General features: G+C 41.4%; 1 protein-coding gene across 1 annotated transcript in view; it reads left to right on the forward strand.

The window, feature by feature from the left end:
- The window catches only part of LOC102797967 (cadherin-10-like), a 79,083-nt gene that overhangs the window by 53,379 nt on the left and 8,779 nt on the right, over positions 1-16,925 (forward strand). The window contains exons 7-9 of the mRNA XM_087846307.1: positions 5,860-6,113; positions 15,666-15,802; positions 16,359-16,480. Coding sequence (XP_087702433.1) covers positions 5,860-6,113; positions 15,666-15,802; positions 16,359-16,480 — 513 coding nt within the window. The remainder of the gene's footprint in view (positions 1-5,859; positions 6,114-15,665; positions 15,803-16,358; positions 16,481-16,925) is intronic.

Consider the following 16,925-nt stretch of genomic DNA (forward strand, 5'->3'; position numbering starts at 1 on the left):
AAAAAAAAATAAAAATCTGGTAATTCTTTGTTTTTACATTCATCAGGTGCCAATCAGCCCAAATATCAAAGAGGAATTAAAAATGCATGACATGGAAGAGTTTGGGTCTTAGGAGGTTAAAGAACATGCACAAAAAAACCCACTTTGCAAACGTATCTTACATTCTGTTTATGCTTTTTTGAGTATTTTTTTGATAGTTTTCTGAGCGTGGCTAACATTAGAACCCAACATCAGACTCGTGACCGTGGCTCTAGCTCTGAATTGGATAAAGGTTAAGAATAAGGATCAACTAATGTTAGCAGTGCTTACACCAATAACTTCCTTTCTTTCAAAGCTAGCATTCTTGCGCCTGTACAGAAGGTGATCGGATCTCACTGTCCTCTAACACAGCAAACACGTCACCTTTCACCTTGTTTGTTTATAACTTCCCGTCACAGACGGAGGGATGCTGCTGGCTGGTGACGGGTCGCTACGTAGAACCAGCTGAATAATTAATGTTTTTGACTGGACTCGACTTGACTAGCGAGGACGGCAACATCTGGTTGACTAATCGGACACAGGTTCACAATAAAAGCCAATTAAATGCTTTTACTGTGGAACAGGGAAGAGTTAGGCTGATTGCCATTGAAGCTGGGTTGATGTCTTATGTGGAATTGCAGGACTCTGCTGAAAAATGCAATATACTGAATGCAACTGAAGTGGACTTATTGTTTTCATGGATGTATAAGATATATATATAAGACATTAGTTTCAAGTAAGGATGGCAAGTAACCCCTGTGAAGCTGATCTAAACACTCAGTTTCATAGTTTTTAACCTTAGCCATTAAAAGCCGATGGGGTTTTTAATGACTCCATCGGGTCTCCGTGCAGGAGGTGTGGACAGCACGAACATCCAACTTTGTGAAAACGATAACTCGAAAAATTATGTGAAGATTGACACCATCGCTGAGTTTAAATCTTGGTGACGTTGACCTCCTTCCTGTGAGTACAGGGTACAGAAGGTTAAACTGTCTGGCAGCTGTTATGATCCAATGTTGTCATTGTGATTCATGACCTAGAGAGGGCATCAGCCATGACATTCTCTAAGCCCTTTTTGTACCGGATTTCAATGTTGAAGTCCTGGAGAAGTAAGGACCAGCGCATAAGGCGCTGGTTGCTGTTCTGCATCCGAGTTAGGAACTGGAGAGGGTTGTGGTCAGAGAACACGACGGTTGGAACAGGATTGGACCCAAGGTACACTTCAAAGTGCTGCAAGGCTAGCAATAAGGCTAAGGCTTCCTTTTCAATCGTGATGTAATGCAATTGGTGTTTTAGGAATTTTTTGGAAAAGAAACAGACTGGATGGTCAATGCCATTTTCATCCTCCTGCAAAAGCACTGCACCAGCCCCCAAAGCACTGGCGTCCACCTCAAGCTTGAACGGACGTGCGAAATCAGGGGCGGCCAACACAGGAGCACTGCAAAGGAGAGCTTTGGCAGCTTCGAAAGCAAACTGACATGTCTCTGACCACACAAGTGGTCAACGTAACGTAACGTAACGTAACGTAACACAGCCAATCAGAAGAAAGTCCACCTACTGTAACAAGAGGAGTTAAAACAGCTTGTTGCAGCCTGAGAATGAATTTAGAGTCTGTGTGTAAGATACTGTTTTGAACTGTGAATGCAAAGCTCCTCTAGTAGTGACCAAGGACAAACCGACGGCGCTAGAAATGATCGAAACACAGACTTCCAGTTCTTTCACCACATGCAGGACTCACTCCCTCAGTGTAACCGAAAGGATAGACAACACAATAAGCAGCGCTCGATAAAGGGAAAAAAAACAAACTTTATTTCCATACGCAGCTGGGAGACGGACAGCAGAGTTATTAGATATCCACTTCCACTTCCCCACACTTCCACTACATATGTTTTCAGTGAGATTCATTCTTCCCCTCAGCTGAGACCAAAGCAGAAATATTGATGCCGAGTATGGATTGCAGCATTCTGCTTGTGGTGTGTTTGATGTATTCAACAGTATCTGGCAGTTGCCTTATCAAGCACCCTCTCTGCAGCCTTCGATCGATCGCTTCCATCATGCCATCATTAAGTGCTGGATGACATAATTGCCCTTTGTAGTGGATGTGGTGTGCAGGCACACTGTGTGTGGGGACTAAGCATGCCCTAATTTTGAACATACTAATTAAATGGGCTTGTCATCCCGTCTCTGATTGTACCGGCCCTTCAGAGGAACATATTCCTCCAGTGGACATGCGGTCCCCCTCCCCGGCTTGGCACCAAACAGTGAAAATCAATGACTCATAATATGTTACTATTCACAGATTCAGAAAACAGCTCGTTCCATCTGGATTCTTTTTTCCAAGCTTTCACTGGCTGTTCCCAACAATCGCGGACCCGGCGTCCTTTTATATGTACAGTAGGCAGCCGGTGAGGGAGCTCACTCTGATCCAGCTGCTCCAGCTCAGCACTGGGCGCACACTCATTAAAATGCACCGCTCCCCAATTATTTCCATCAATGAGGGGATACCTTTGCTGGCTACAACTTCAAAAATAAAAAGTTCAGACAGGGAACCTAAAAGAGAAAAGCTAACAGCGGAAAAAAAAAACATTAGAACCGCAAAGGAATCAGGCTCCTAATCATCATGCACAGTCCATAAATTATAGGCTGCAACAGCAGTGTACAGTAGATGCAAGAAGATCAGGGTCTGTGCGTAAAAGCAACAGAGTTGTGTTCTTTTATGTGTACAAATAGATAGAAATGAAAGTATGGCAACAGGAAAAAAAGATGTAGTGCGAGTATAGTATAGGGAAAAAGTGCAACGACAAACTGACGCTCATCATCTGTGTTCTTCAATAGAATGGCTATGATGAAAGGACTTTATGCCCCTGTTTTAGTTGATTTTAATCTTTTTATAATCATCCCTATTAACCTTTTAACCTTAACACTCCCTCATAAAGTCTGGGATTAAAGCCGGGAGGAGGGGCATGCTTGAAATTGGAGATGAAGCGGAATAATTTTGACAAACGAGTGATTTTTTTGCATCAGTATCTGCCTTTTTTCCCCCCTTCGTTCTTTGGCCACATATTCCAGCAGTGATTATTTCCCATTTTGAGATAGTTTGCAGTAATCATGCCTTCAGCTGTGTCCCAGAAGCTTTTTTACCATAACTTACCTTATTACCTTAACATCACCGAGTGGCTGACAGCTTTCTTGTGGAGACTTTCCTCCTCATCGTCCTTCGTTTCTCTTCTGTTATTAACCTGCCTGCTTGCTCAAGGCTCCAGATAAGAGTAGGAGATGCTACTGCACTAACATTAAGTGAACGGATTGCTTCCGATCCATAGTCACATATAGGAGTTGATTAAAAAAAAAAGACCAGAGGCATTGTCATATTTTTAAAAGGTTATAGCGGGTTTTCAAAATGCATTTTACCTGGGGGAGAAATGCTTGTGTTGTAACTACTGAGACAGGTGCACTTTGCAGGTATACAAGGCTGAAAACATCAAAACGTTTACAGTTTGATCCAAATACACTGAATCTGTCTTCCAAGTGACTCTGTTGGCATCAGGATGGTGATAAAATGGCAATAAGACAATCAGTCTGCGATTGAATGGCGAATGTGTTGTTGTCTACACACAAAAAATGTACATTAGAAACATTAACTACTTACTGTTCGAGCCACAGATTTGAAACAGAACTTCCTCCACAAAGAACAATGTCGTTTCTGCAGGATGCAAAATAACATAGACACTTAGCAACTTGCTTTCAGATTGTATTACAACCAGAATATTACCAATTCAGTATGACTCTACTACGAGTTGCACTCATCAGTGTAGACTGACTTACTATAGATTGATCGCCAGGTGTTGTCAATCTGTCTGCATTTGTCAATTAAACAGCAACCATTTGCAAAGCTTCACCAATCGACAAGACGGACCACAGTTGTTTGGAGACAGGTCTCGAAATCAAAAGTGGTTGCACAGGAGTTAAGCATGCAACACCCCCAGCTAGTCGCAACAAGTACTCCAACAGCAAAAAAAGTTCAGTGTAATAACAGCCATTGATTTTTCTCCTACTTGTAAGGAGGTTGCTGTCTGATTTTTACTCTAGTGTGACTGAGCCGTTATATAGACAGCTAAGTCACTGATAACCAGCTCGCCCTGGTTTCACATTGCGTGAAGGCTCGGCTGAGGCAGCCCGGTCAGCTGGCAGGAGCCAGTTTCTCTAGGAAGTCTCTTTGCTTGTGGTTGATCAAACTCTATCCCTGCTCTCTGGGACTTAAGATTGTGACATTGGTTCTTACTGTGCACTGAGATCAACTCTAAGTTGGAAGACCACATAAATCAGAACCTGAATCAGGTGGAAAACTGGTCACAACAGGATAAAGGATAAAAGTCGCCCGCTGCTTTCAGACTCTACGTTTTAAATCTTTAACATTGGTCTTTTGGCTGGTATGACTTTTGGTTTTTGGAGTTGGAAGTTACCTTATATGGATGATAAATAGAATGCTAGCCTAATGCTAACTAGCTTGGTTACCAAACAGCATTCACTTTCATAAACTGTACAGGTGCAGTGCCCGGGCACATATATTGTGTAGATATTGCCATGTAAATAAAATACGATTTCAATCAGCAAACTTGAAGCACAGATTCCTGGGATGTGTGGAACCATAGGACAACACACCTGTTAGTCTGTGTAGCCGTGCTATGACCATGGATGAGATAAAGAAAAACCCACTTAGGCTTGTTATGAAGGAGCAAATCTTTCGTAACAGAGAATGAACGTCCTTTTATGATGGTTGTGACTGAGCTAACCAACAAGGACAAGGATGTGTATTCAGGAAGGTGGAATTGGACTATCTGTCCTCCCAGTGGAGACCCAGTCGTTTATTCGTCTGTTATTTATATTATGTCGTATTTGATTTAAGAATGTAGGGGTGAAGTACGACCACGACGACCATAATTAAAATCAAATTCTTAGGGAAACTTTGGTTGTCAAGTCTAAGCACAACTTCCAAGTCTCTCAAGAATATCCAGCATGCCTGTCTTTGAAACGTGTAAAATGGCTTTTAAAGAGTTCACACAGCATAATAACATTAATGTTGCCACATTAGTCTAGAAGATCATACTATATGATACTATATTAAAACTAACCCTGATCTTAAACCTATACATTAGAAACGTAGATGTTTCTCTGCATTTTAATTCTTTTTCACCAAATTCCTACCATTCACTATCACTGTGATAATCTGGTATGTTGATCTGAGAAACAGCATCAAAATGAACAGATGTCAGCCAGCAAAGATCTGTGCACAGCTGTGATTGATTGTTTCATAGAGCCGCGCTGTGCCGAGCATCAGGAAATCAAACTGAAAAGCAAAGCGCAAACATGTAAGAAGTTGATAATAAAAAAATGTAAAAAACTTTGTTCTTGTTTGTGTTATAAGGCAGGCTGTAATCAGATTTCCAGTCTTAAAACATGAATCCTGTCATTAGCCAGACCGTGTTGTTGTCATGTTTGTTTTCCACCGAAATGCCACATCAGTCATATTATGCAGCAGCGCTTAGGCAGACGTCCACGAGAGCGCGGCTGTGATGTGTGCAGCAGCCCGTGTTTGTCCATCAACAATCTTGTTAGTGTCCTTGAATGTGACACTAAGACCCTTTACATGCCCTCATTAGATACTCTGGAAAAGCTGTTTTATATTCATTAAGCTGGCAGTCGCACCTAAAATAAAATGTGACAAATTACAGAACCTGTTCATGCACACAAATGTAAAGCAAATATTAGCACTTTAAGCTGTAATTAGTGGAATTGGTGCTTCTTCTTCTTCTTCATGCCTCTTCTGTCTCTGTTTTGCAGCCTTTGGATTATGAAAGGAAGCGGCAGTACAGTCTGCGTGTCCAGGTGGAAAACGTCCACATCAACCCCCGCTTCTACTCGAAGGGCCCCTTCAGGGACGAGGCCACCATCAAGATCATCGTCGAGGACGTGGATGAGCCGCCCGTGTTTGAGCGCGCCAGCTACGTAATGGAGGTGAAAGAAGACGCGCCCAAGAACACCGCCATCGGCTCCGTCAGCGCGTCTGATCCGGATGACAAAAACAGCCTCGTCAGGTAAGTGAACCAAGCTGCATCTCCAGTTTTCTTTTTATTTCACAGCTTAGCTCTTTTTCAAAACTTGCTGCTGTGTGATCTTTCCGAACGCACTTCAAGGCAGCTATTGATTTCTATTCAAAAGCCAATAAAAAGGCTGAGCATGATAGCTCATTCAAGCACCACTTAATTGCTTTTGCTGGAGGTTTCAGTAACATCTGAGCAAGTTGAGGACCACTCGTCAGTCTTAGTTAACAGTACAACTACTGGGAGTTGGAGAACTGACAAAATTAGCTTTTAAGATGCGGTTTGGGGATTGTGTTGGCTTTACAAGTCATTTAGATGATTTAATTACAGATTGTAAAGGCAAAACATATTTTAAAATATACAACTAAACAAAAGGTACAATAACTAACCCATCTAAATAATTTAATTAATAATCAAGAAGAACATTAGGGAAAAGTTAAAACCAATTTTTGGATAACCAGCAAGCCACCCAGCTCTCCCTAGCTCTCGATCGAGCAGATGTCATATCCAAATGTGTGTAAACATTATGTGTTTCTAATATTTTATATGGATTTGTATGTCATTTTAGGAGATGTGATCAAAGTCTTTTATTTCAGCAATGCTAAATGATTGAAAATGTGTCAAAAAGCCTTCCCTGAGCCAAGTTTCTTCCTGTTACAAGGGAGTTTTTCCTCCCCACTTTAACTGATTCTTGGGGTTTTTGCCAGAATACTAATAATAAGTCTTTACCTTACAGTGTAAAGCACCTTGAGGAGAACTATTGTGATTTGGTGTTATATAAATAAACCTGAAGTGAAATTAATCAGTTAATAAATGAAGTGCATAAAATTTAATTTCTGTTTGTGCAAACATGAATCACAGTTAATGCATCCAGAAAACTGAAACTACAGCATGCGTGGGCTCTAAATGAGCATAACTGCTGCTGAAAGAAGTAAAAATTTGGATTCTGTTTTATCTCATATACAATGACAAAATGTTAGCAAAGGAAGAAAAAAGGAAGTCGTATGCCCTTAGATTGGATTTTCAGGTCCCAATTATCTTTAAGACTGTTTGAAAAATCAATGAACACAACTCATTTAACAAAGTTGTATACCCCAGTGGTTAGATCACAGCTTCAATTTGTGGTTTGAATAAACATACATTTACTGTGATATTGACCTGTTCTCACCCACTTACATTATAAACCATCAGTCACTGTCAACATGCAGTGTAAAATCCACTATACAAATCTGACTACAGAGGCTCACATGCTGTGATAACATAGTCTAAAATCAAGGCTGAGCTTTTCGCTCTTTAACCTTTTAAAAACGGTCAGAGCGGGCACGCTCCGTTTTGCGTAACTATTTTTAAATCCCTGTAGAACCGGAACCACGTAAGCTAGCGCAATAATGTTTTTTGCATATGAAACCGGAGGAGTTGTACTTACATCTTATGCCATCAGCTTGTCCTAGGTCACAGTTTCCTTCCACATATAGCTTTGCAAATATTGCATAAAAAGTGCTTGCAGGAACAAAAACATAATATTCCAGAAACACGCTTTGCCGATCCGATCAGCTGTTCGTAACACTTCCCACATTAAAACAGACATCAGCACGAACGATCGCATGTCCGCCATTACCTGCCCGAAACCGGAAGTGGCGTCATTTTCGCGGAAAATTTGTTTGTTTGCCTTTATGCTTTTCTGAATAGTTGCTGGGATGCTTAGGACTCACATTGCACTGCTGGAAATAGTTTATTTTGATGCACATGTTGTTTTATTTGCAAATTTGCATCATAGGATTGTTTTTCGTTTTTTCTGCAGTATATAACAATTGGTGTATCTCAAAAATAAAACTATGAAGACACTCAAAATAAATTTCCTGTTGTTGTAAACTATTTTTTGCAACTTTTTTGTATTTAAAGTTTTGAGGGATAAACCTCTTAAATTTCTCCAAGTAGAAATATATGTAAAAAAAAGTAGTTTATTGCACTTTTTTGCAATTTATGTAGTTACTATGGACTTAATGCATACATATTATTAAAATATGGGCTATAACAGTTGTATTGATGTATAGCAACTTGAAATGCTCCCAAAAATGGCTCTACAGCATGTAAAAATATAAAGTAAGCTCTGGCGGCCTTGGTTCTATGGTAGGTCTTAAAGGGTTAAGCAGCTTCACACAATAAGAAAACAAGACAAAACTCAAGTAACAACCACCATGTGAACCTTGAGTTAAGCATATAAAATCTCACTAACCGATTTCTACACAGAGTCAATATTTGGAGCTCCCATTAAGTGAATTATTCATCTTTAATGCGAGATGTTGTTTAATGTTCTGAAGGTTGTAAATGGATCTTTGTGCTCTTGTTTTCTTCACCATTAACATAAACAGCGCTAAAATAATGAGGCCTGCGCAGGGAGACACTTTGTTCTGCTGCACATACAAAATGCAGCGAAATAATGTGAAGTGCCAAAAGTTCGCTTACACAACTTAGCTCATGGAGATACAAAATTATGCGAGTGTTGTATAAAATGGGAATAATGGCAGTGGGGTGTGAGGCTGCGCCTGGACTCCGCTTCAGACTTTTTCATTTTTATGATGCACTAAGGGAGTTGGCTCTCAAGGTTGAAGTTCCACCACTTTATTGCAGGTGTCAAATATGATATCATTCTCTTTTATCGCCCATCATCAAGGAGGTAGCTACCCTGTGGCATTTAAAGCCGTGCAGAGGAGGAGGAGGAGGAGGGAGGAGGGTTGGGAAGCCCGGGGGCTGCCTGGCATGAGGAAGTCACTGAGACGGTTATCTTTATTAGCTCGCTGCGACTTGCGGACACGTGCACGTGTGTGGCAGGGATGCATAGGCAAATCCATAAGTGCAGTATATAGACTCATGCAGACACATGCATGTTTCATCCTACATTTTTCCTTCTGATTGAAGATTTCAGGTCAGCTCTTTACATGAGATTTGATTTACTGCAGTCTGCAGCTTACATGCTTTTAAACACAACACTTTGGCCTGAACAAATACGAATAAGATGTGATGAACATGTCATGCATTTCCCTCACTGAATGCCTCTTTGGCAAGCGTGTCACTGGCTCTGTGAATGTGGAGAGCTATCGTGTTTTCAGTGTCCGTGTTAAGAGCTTTTATTAAAAACCAGATTCTCTACAGAAGTAGAGTTGCTTGGATGCGGACATTTCTGGAGCAGTGTACTTACATATACACTCATCAGCCATTTTTGGGGGGTATACTTGACTACTCGTCTGGCAGAAACTCATTTAGGCATATAGACATGGTCAAGATGCCCTGCTGAAGTTAAAGCTGAGCACCAGAATGGAGAAGAAAGGTGACTTAAGGGATTTTGAATGTGGCATGGTTGTTGGTGCCAGACAGGCTGGTCTGAATGTGTCAGAAAATGCTTATGTACTGAGATTTTCCTACTCGAGCATCTCTAGGGTTTAGAGAATGGTCCAAAAAAGAGAATATATCCAGTGAGCAGCAGTCCACTGGGAGAAAATGGATTGTTGATACCAGAAGTCAGAGGATCAGGTCAAACTGCTTCGAGTTTATAGGAAAGTGAAAATAATCCCCACTATAACCAAAGATAGCAAAACATTTCTGAATGCAAAACACATTGAACCTGGTAGCAGGTGTGCTGCAGCAGCAGAAGACAACACTGCTAAGAACAGGAAACTGAGGCTACAGTTTGCAGGGGCTCACTAAAATTGGGCCATAGGAAATTTTAATATTGATTTCTTGATTCTTGATTTCTACATTTCTATAAGGTCAGAAATTAGCGTAAACAACATGATTGTGTGGATCCATGCTTGTGGGAGATATTTTCTTGCACACTTTGGACCTCTTAGAACCAGCTGAGCATTGTTTACACCAGGGTTTTAATAGTTTTGCAGTTTTCATTAGTTTTTATTTTTATTTAGTTTTGACTTCAGATTTTCAATTTTATATCAGTTTTAATTAGTTTTTACCAATTGTTTGCTAGTTTAGTTTAGTTTTTATTTTTTTTGAAAATCCTTAGTTTCAGTTTAGTTTTGATTAGTTTCAGTTATAGTTTTAGTTGTTTGCAATAATTAAGTGTAACAAAATCCCAGTTTCATCATATCAGTCATTCTCTTCTGCTTATCCTTGGGTATGTTGCTACTCCAGCTACCATACTGCACCCTGGACAGGTCGCCTGTCTGTCGCAGGGCTAACACACTCTTTAAATAAATAAATAAAGGCAGATGAACAACCATTGATACCAGGCAACTATAAAATGTATATCTTGGCCCCAATGAGACTATTAACTCTCGCAGCACCGGGTGTTCGTAATTTTGGTTCAAGTGAATTGATAAACTTTTTGAAGGTAATTGACTCACACAGTTGTGTAGATATCCCCGTCCTGTTGTCTCAGGATGCATCACACTGCCTTGCCTGGGGTTAGCTTCTGTTTTCTGGGGATGAGGGTTGAGTGTGCTCCCTTACCTTCTCAAGCTAAGCTAGGTTAGCCTTCTTGTGTGAGCTTTTCAAGTGCACTTTAAGGTTTGTGGGATTTTTTTCCCCTTTAGAAATGTCCCTCATAATTTGTCTGTTTCCACTACAAGACACTTGCTTTATCCAAAACACGGTCATATTCAAAGTAATCCCAAATTGGACTCTGGCGCTTTCTTCCGACTTTTCCTGACATGATTCTGCGCGTGGACGGAGCAGCAACACAGACGACTCGACTAACGTAGTGGGCTCAACAGTCACCAAAGCTCACAGAGCCAGTCCAATAGAGCATCTTTGGGATCTAATGGAACGGATGGAAAACATGGATGAAATCTGCAGCATGATATGAGGCTGTCATGTCAATATGACCAAAATTCCTAAGGAATATTTTCAGAATTAAGGCAGCTCTGAAGGCAAAAGGCGATCCAACTTAGTACTAACAAGGTGTATAATAGTAAAATGGCCAGTGAGTGTATGTTAAGATAGAGGACGTACAATAAAGATAATAGAGATGGGCTCATGAAAATGTTTATTTCACTCCTGTGAAGCCCGTGTGTTTAATCTGATGTGGGTGTTTATATGGAGCATTTCTATTCTGCTTTATTATTGAAGAACTGCTGTAGAGCCAATATGCATGTAGCTGATGGCTGTCCATCCGACTGTGATGGGATCTCTTTAGTGATGTTCAGACCTTTAAAGCATGAACAATATTCAAGGTTATTAGAGAACATTTCATTTAACCGGGGTTCAGATTTGCCATAGTGGAGCTTTCGAACACTTTTTTATTAGCCGTCTATATTGGCCAGCTTGGATGAGAAGCCCTCAGAAACCATCGAGTGCTGTGAAAAGTGGCTATTTGAACATCTAAATGTGAATGTGAACCCTGATGTTCATCTGGGCTAAATATGGTTAAAGAGTGAGTCATTTTTTTAGTCTTTTAGGTGCCATATAACAGCATTTCAGTTACTATTTTTCATAGTGTCGTTAGCACTGCTTTGCATGGACATGTAGCCGAGCTGGTGCTTGATACTAAGGGTAGCTAACCTCTCCAAAATATAACAACTGGAATGATTTTGAAACAAAGATCATTTTGATACAGATTTTTTGACCTCGTGTTGAAGAAAACATTCTCAAAATACCGTGTCAAGTCGGTCGGTCACTTCAGAAGGGAGGAAAGAAGCAATAATGTAGGTCCCAACCCCCTGATCACTAACATTTCTGTAACCCTCCTCGTCCTTCTGCCTGGCCTTCCAACCAGCCAGCTGCGTGCCTGCTGAGAGCAGCACTTTGGTTGTCCGGTCAGGACGAGGAGCGCCGTTATCTCTGCACCATTAATCAAGGGAAGGGTTAGACCCAGGCAGCTGAATTATTGGGAATATTAGAAAAGCAATTAGTAAAGCTCACGGCTGACGCGCATCTAACAAGGTTAGAGTTACTGTCGGGCCTGCGAGGTGGTAGAAAAATAGCTGGGAGTGTTTAGATAAAGACACCAACATGTTTGTGCGGGGGAAGCAGGAGCAGCAGCAGAAGCAGCAGGGAGGGGCTGAGGAGGTAGGGGTGACACCCATGGGGAGGGGGAAGATCGGTGGAGGGAGGAGAGGGATGCGGCGATGCATTGAGAGCCGCGGTTCATAGTCTCCCCTCGGGGGTCTCCTTCCTCTTACGCCGGCCCTCCTGATGCCTGCTACTCCATTAATCACACTGATGCATCACAGAGTAGTCTGGGAGGCAAAGAAAAACAACACAACTGGATAACCTGTTGGCTCTAATGTGTGTGTCAACACAGGGCAGACTATTCAAGACTGCTAGCGCCAGACAAGACAGTTTATTATTATATGTCACAGGTTCAGTTCCCCCCAAATAACCAAAAATAGATCATTTTATTAAACTCCTGCTGGATGTATCTGGTCCAGCAGATAGGTTTACTTTTACAGTATGTGCTCAGGTCTTTCTCAGGCTCCACGTCTCCCACTGTGAATACAGCTCAATTACACCCACTGCTTGCTCCTCTGTGGTGTTTTAGTTGCAGCAGATGTTTCAAGGTGTAGTCAGACAGCTCTAGGCCTAATAACAATAAAAACATACCCGATGTAAATGTGGGCCACCTTCCCTTCAAGTTTCCTTTTTGTGCACGTCTGGGCTGCTCCTAGTGCGACTACCATTTGTAGGTCACTCCCTTTGTGACTTCTTGCACGTGCATGTTTGTGATACCAGAGTCGGCAAACATGTGTGCCAAACTGATCCAACAAAGATGGTTCATCTCACCAGGAGAATGACCGGCAGCTATATGTTGCCTCTGACATTTACAGGCTTTTAATAGTGATTAACATTTTGTGCAGAAATACTATTGGATTAGACACATTCATTGTCTGAAGATCACCTGCCAGTGCAAAAAGCTAGTTGTTGTTTATTTTTTTCAGAGTTTTCAGAAAGAGTCTTTTTGGATGGCTGCTTGCTACTCCTTTACTTTACTGGCCCCATTACCTTAAAGTTGCCCACTACCATTTTCTGCTGGAAGTAGCTTATTTTACATTGGTGCTGTCAGCGTTAATAATAATAATAATGGATTGGATTTATATAGCGCTTTTCAAGGCACCCAAAGCGCTTTACAATGCCACTATTCATTCACTCTCACATTCACACACTGGTGGAGGCAGCTATAGTTGTAGCCACAGCTGCCCTGGGGCAGACTGACAGAAGCGAGGCTGCCATATCGCGCCATCGGCCCCTCTGGCCAACACCAGTAGGCGGTAGGTGAAGTGTCTTGCCCAAGGACACAACGACCAGGACAGAGAGCCCGGGGATCGAACCGGCGACCTTCCGACTCCATACTCCAATTCCATAACCGCATTAACGCTGCAAATCTCTGTTAGCGGGTTAGCCTGGATCGCCCCCTGCGTGGGGCTGCATGGCGTCCAGGCGTTAGCGCGGTTAGCTAGTTAACACGTTAGCAGTGTTGCCAACTTAGCGACTTTGTCGCTATATTTAGCGAGTTTTCAGACCCCCTAGCGACTTTTTTTCTTAAAAAAGTCGCTAAAAAAAGACGTGAAAGACATTACAAAAAACAATAATTGCTAAAAGAAATTTAATTTGTAGTTCTAAATAAATTCTAAATGCATTTAGGACGTTTTTTGCTCACTTTATGTCTCGTCCACGATGTTATTTCTCTCTCCAGCAGCGTAGGTTACAATTACATTAGCATGACCAATTATGCAAATTAGGTGATGACGTCATTTAGCGACTTCTAGCGACTTTTAGGACAACCAATAGCGATTTTCCTTACTGAGGAGTTGGCAACACTGCACGTTAGCGCCGTGCAGCCCCATGCACGGGGCGATCCAGGCTAACGGAGATCCCTCCCCTTAAAAAAGTAAAAAAAAAATAAAAATACACTCTAAAATGTTCAGGGACCGCCTTTCAGTGTTGCCAGTTTAGCGACCTTGTCGCTATATTTAGCGAGTTTTCAGACCCCCTAGCGACCTTTTTTGGGGAAAAAAAAGTCGCTAAAAAAAGACGTGAAAGCGCATATCGCTTTTACTCTCAACAAGCAGCGGGTGCTGTAACGTAGTCAGTTCTTCTTTTACTCTTATGCTGTTTTGTGGATCAGGTTTAAAACTACTTATAAACACACACACACACAAAGTAACTCCACCAGAGTGCCTATTTCGGGTCACTTTTGCCGGTCCAAGCCCGGGTAAAGGAGCAGGGTTGGAATTGTGACATTACAAAAAACAATAATTGCTAAAAGAAATTTAATTTGTAGTTCTAAATAAATCTTAAATGCATTTAGGACGTTTTTTGCTCACTTTATGTCTCGTCCACGATGTTATTTCTCTCTCCAGCAGCGTAGGTTACAATTACATTAGCATGACCAATTATCCAAATTAGGTGATGACGTCATTTAGCGACTTCTAGCGACTTTTAGGACAACCAATAGCGATTTTCCTTACTGAGGAGTTGGCAACACTGCCGCCTTTAGCTTTGATGATGGCACCGTTCACCGTGGCGTTGTTTCAATAAGCTTATGCAATGTCACCACATTTATTTCCAGTCAGATTTCTAATAATTTTTGGCCGAGATCTCCCCGCGTACTGTAGCACAGTCCAAAGATTGTGCTGGAAATGACTGCACTGCTCTTTCACAGTTTGAACCCAGTGATTCCTGGCATTGTCATCTGGGAATGTCCCGGTGCCATCGGGAAAGAAAAAAAACATCTATTGATAGCAAAACATGGTCATTCAGTATATTCAGCTGACTTCAATGGAAAGCTATTACTTACACCGTCACCAACTGGTGAATCTTTTTAGCCGGGCGGTGTATATTTTATGGCAAAAACAGACATGCTGTATTTTTTTCTTTTTAATGACTTAAGTGCTATTAAAATATTCAAGAGTCATGACCGTCCCTCGTTTCTATGCCACGGATTTGTTCTCCAGGGTCAGACTAACTATGCTACTCTGGCCCCAGTGTGTCTGTAGGAGAAGAATCTAAATGTAGCTTGTGCTGTGCTACTGTGTGTGTGCCCATTTTCTTTGGCCTCATCAACACAGTCTTCACTTGGCATTTCCCAGATTTTGATCATTACTACTTTATCCTCTTCCACAAAAAGAAAATTAAAGTAAAAGACTCACTGTCCTGATACAGTGGAGGACATTTAGCCTAATTTGCAGATGGTCAAGTCTTTCAGGAAGTGGTTTTAAAAGTAGATGCAGTCCTGGAAGTGATCCAGAGAGCAGCCAAAATTAAATCAATATGAGTCTTGCTTTTTGATGCTTTTTTCCAGATACCATACAAATGAATAGAGAAAAGCTTTGTAAATTCAAATTAACTCATATTTTTCTTATTTGTGCATATAAAAAAATATATATATATAAAGATAATTGTGTTCCTTAGCAAAGTAGACTTTTCTTCTTCAATGTGTCCACCACACAGAATGTCAATTCGACCAAGACACACCTGAGACGCTCTGTCAATGTGACTGTACCCTGTGTCTGTCGCCCTGGGAAAACAACACATTTCCACTCAGCATGAGTGCACAAGTTTACACGCCAATCGTTGTCTGTGTGTTTTGTGCAGGTACACTATTGATCGGCGCACAGACATGGACAGAGTGTTCAACATCCATGCAGGCAACGGGTCAGTGTTCATCCTCAGGGAGCTGGACAGAGAGGAAAACGCTTGGCACAACATCACCGTCATCGCCACCGAGTTCAGTAAGTGCAGCAGCCGGACCAGAAAGAGACATTTCGGTTCACGTACTTCCTCCAATTCTGTCAGCCAAATTGGATTTTTGGGACCCAAGTATTGGCTGGTAGCTGCTGTTTGTTTCCCCAGCCCATAGTTTACATTCTCTAAAAATAGCACGGGTGCCCATTTAACTGTTTTCCCACTAATTTTAAATACAAAAATCAGCATTGTTAGTTCAATGCTGCCGCAAACTGCAATTTCCCTTCATCTTTGCCAGTTGTCTTAAAAAAAAAAGATCCTAATAATTTCCACATCCAAAGACCTTATTTTACCTTATTATACTTTCCTTTATTTTGTCAGTGAAAACTAGAACTTTGTGCAGAGTCTGCGCATAAATATAACTGTGGAAACAAAGAAATCAGCAAAACTTGGAGCATCTGATTTGTGTTTTTAACCAGCTATTATTTATTTATATGCACAATACTGATAATGAGTTTGCTTGGAAACTAAAGCAGAGCTGCTGTTAATGAAATGTAATAATTACTCATGTAAATTCACCGTGTCCACCTTTGTGTTTCCCAGCCAACCCGCGACAGATCAGCCGGGTACCTGTATACGTCAGAGTCCTGGACGTCAACGACAACGCTCCAACATTCGCCACCAATTATGAGACGTTTGTGTGTGAGAACGCTAAGGCTAATCAGGTTGGTTATTACCCAACACAAAGCCGTAGTCATGGTTTCATCTCGACTTCCCCGTTTAGGATTATGCACCCGCTCCCAGCACAGCATGTAATTAGCGGGCCTCAGAGAGAATTTATAAATCTGTCACGTGTGTTTTAAGCTACTAGATAGTGGGACCGCTTCTGGGGACCAGACTTTCACATCTCAGGTTGATAAAGAGCAGTTTTCTTCCTCAAAATAGATTAAAGAAGTCGAGAACAGATCCACAGTGAAAAGAGATGTCTAGAGGTTCTGAAAAGACAGAGCTGCATTGTAGACCTTTTAATGTAAGACTCCCACAGCTGGGTTTGGATTTGCAGCTCTTCTTGGGTGGAAAAACCCAAGTCTGTGATACCTCAGAGATAAATGTGGATTGTTGTTCTTCAGTGTTAGGATCACTAGTAAAGTCCGAATAACGCCGTTTTAC

The sequence above is a fragment of the Neolamprologus brichardi genome, chromosome 9 (assembly GCF_056152115.1).
Source record: "Neolamprologus brichardi isolate AB-2024 chromosome 9, ASM5615211v1, whole genome shotgun sequence".
Taxonomy (NCBI): domain Eukaryota; kingdom Metazoa; phylum Chordata; class Actinopteri; order Cichliformes; family Cichlidae; genus Neolamprologus; species Neolamprologus brichardi.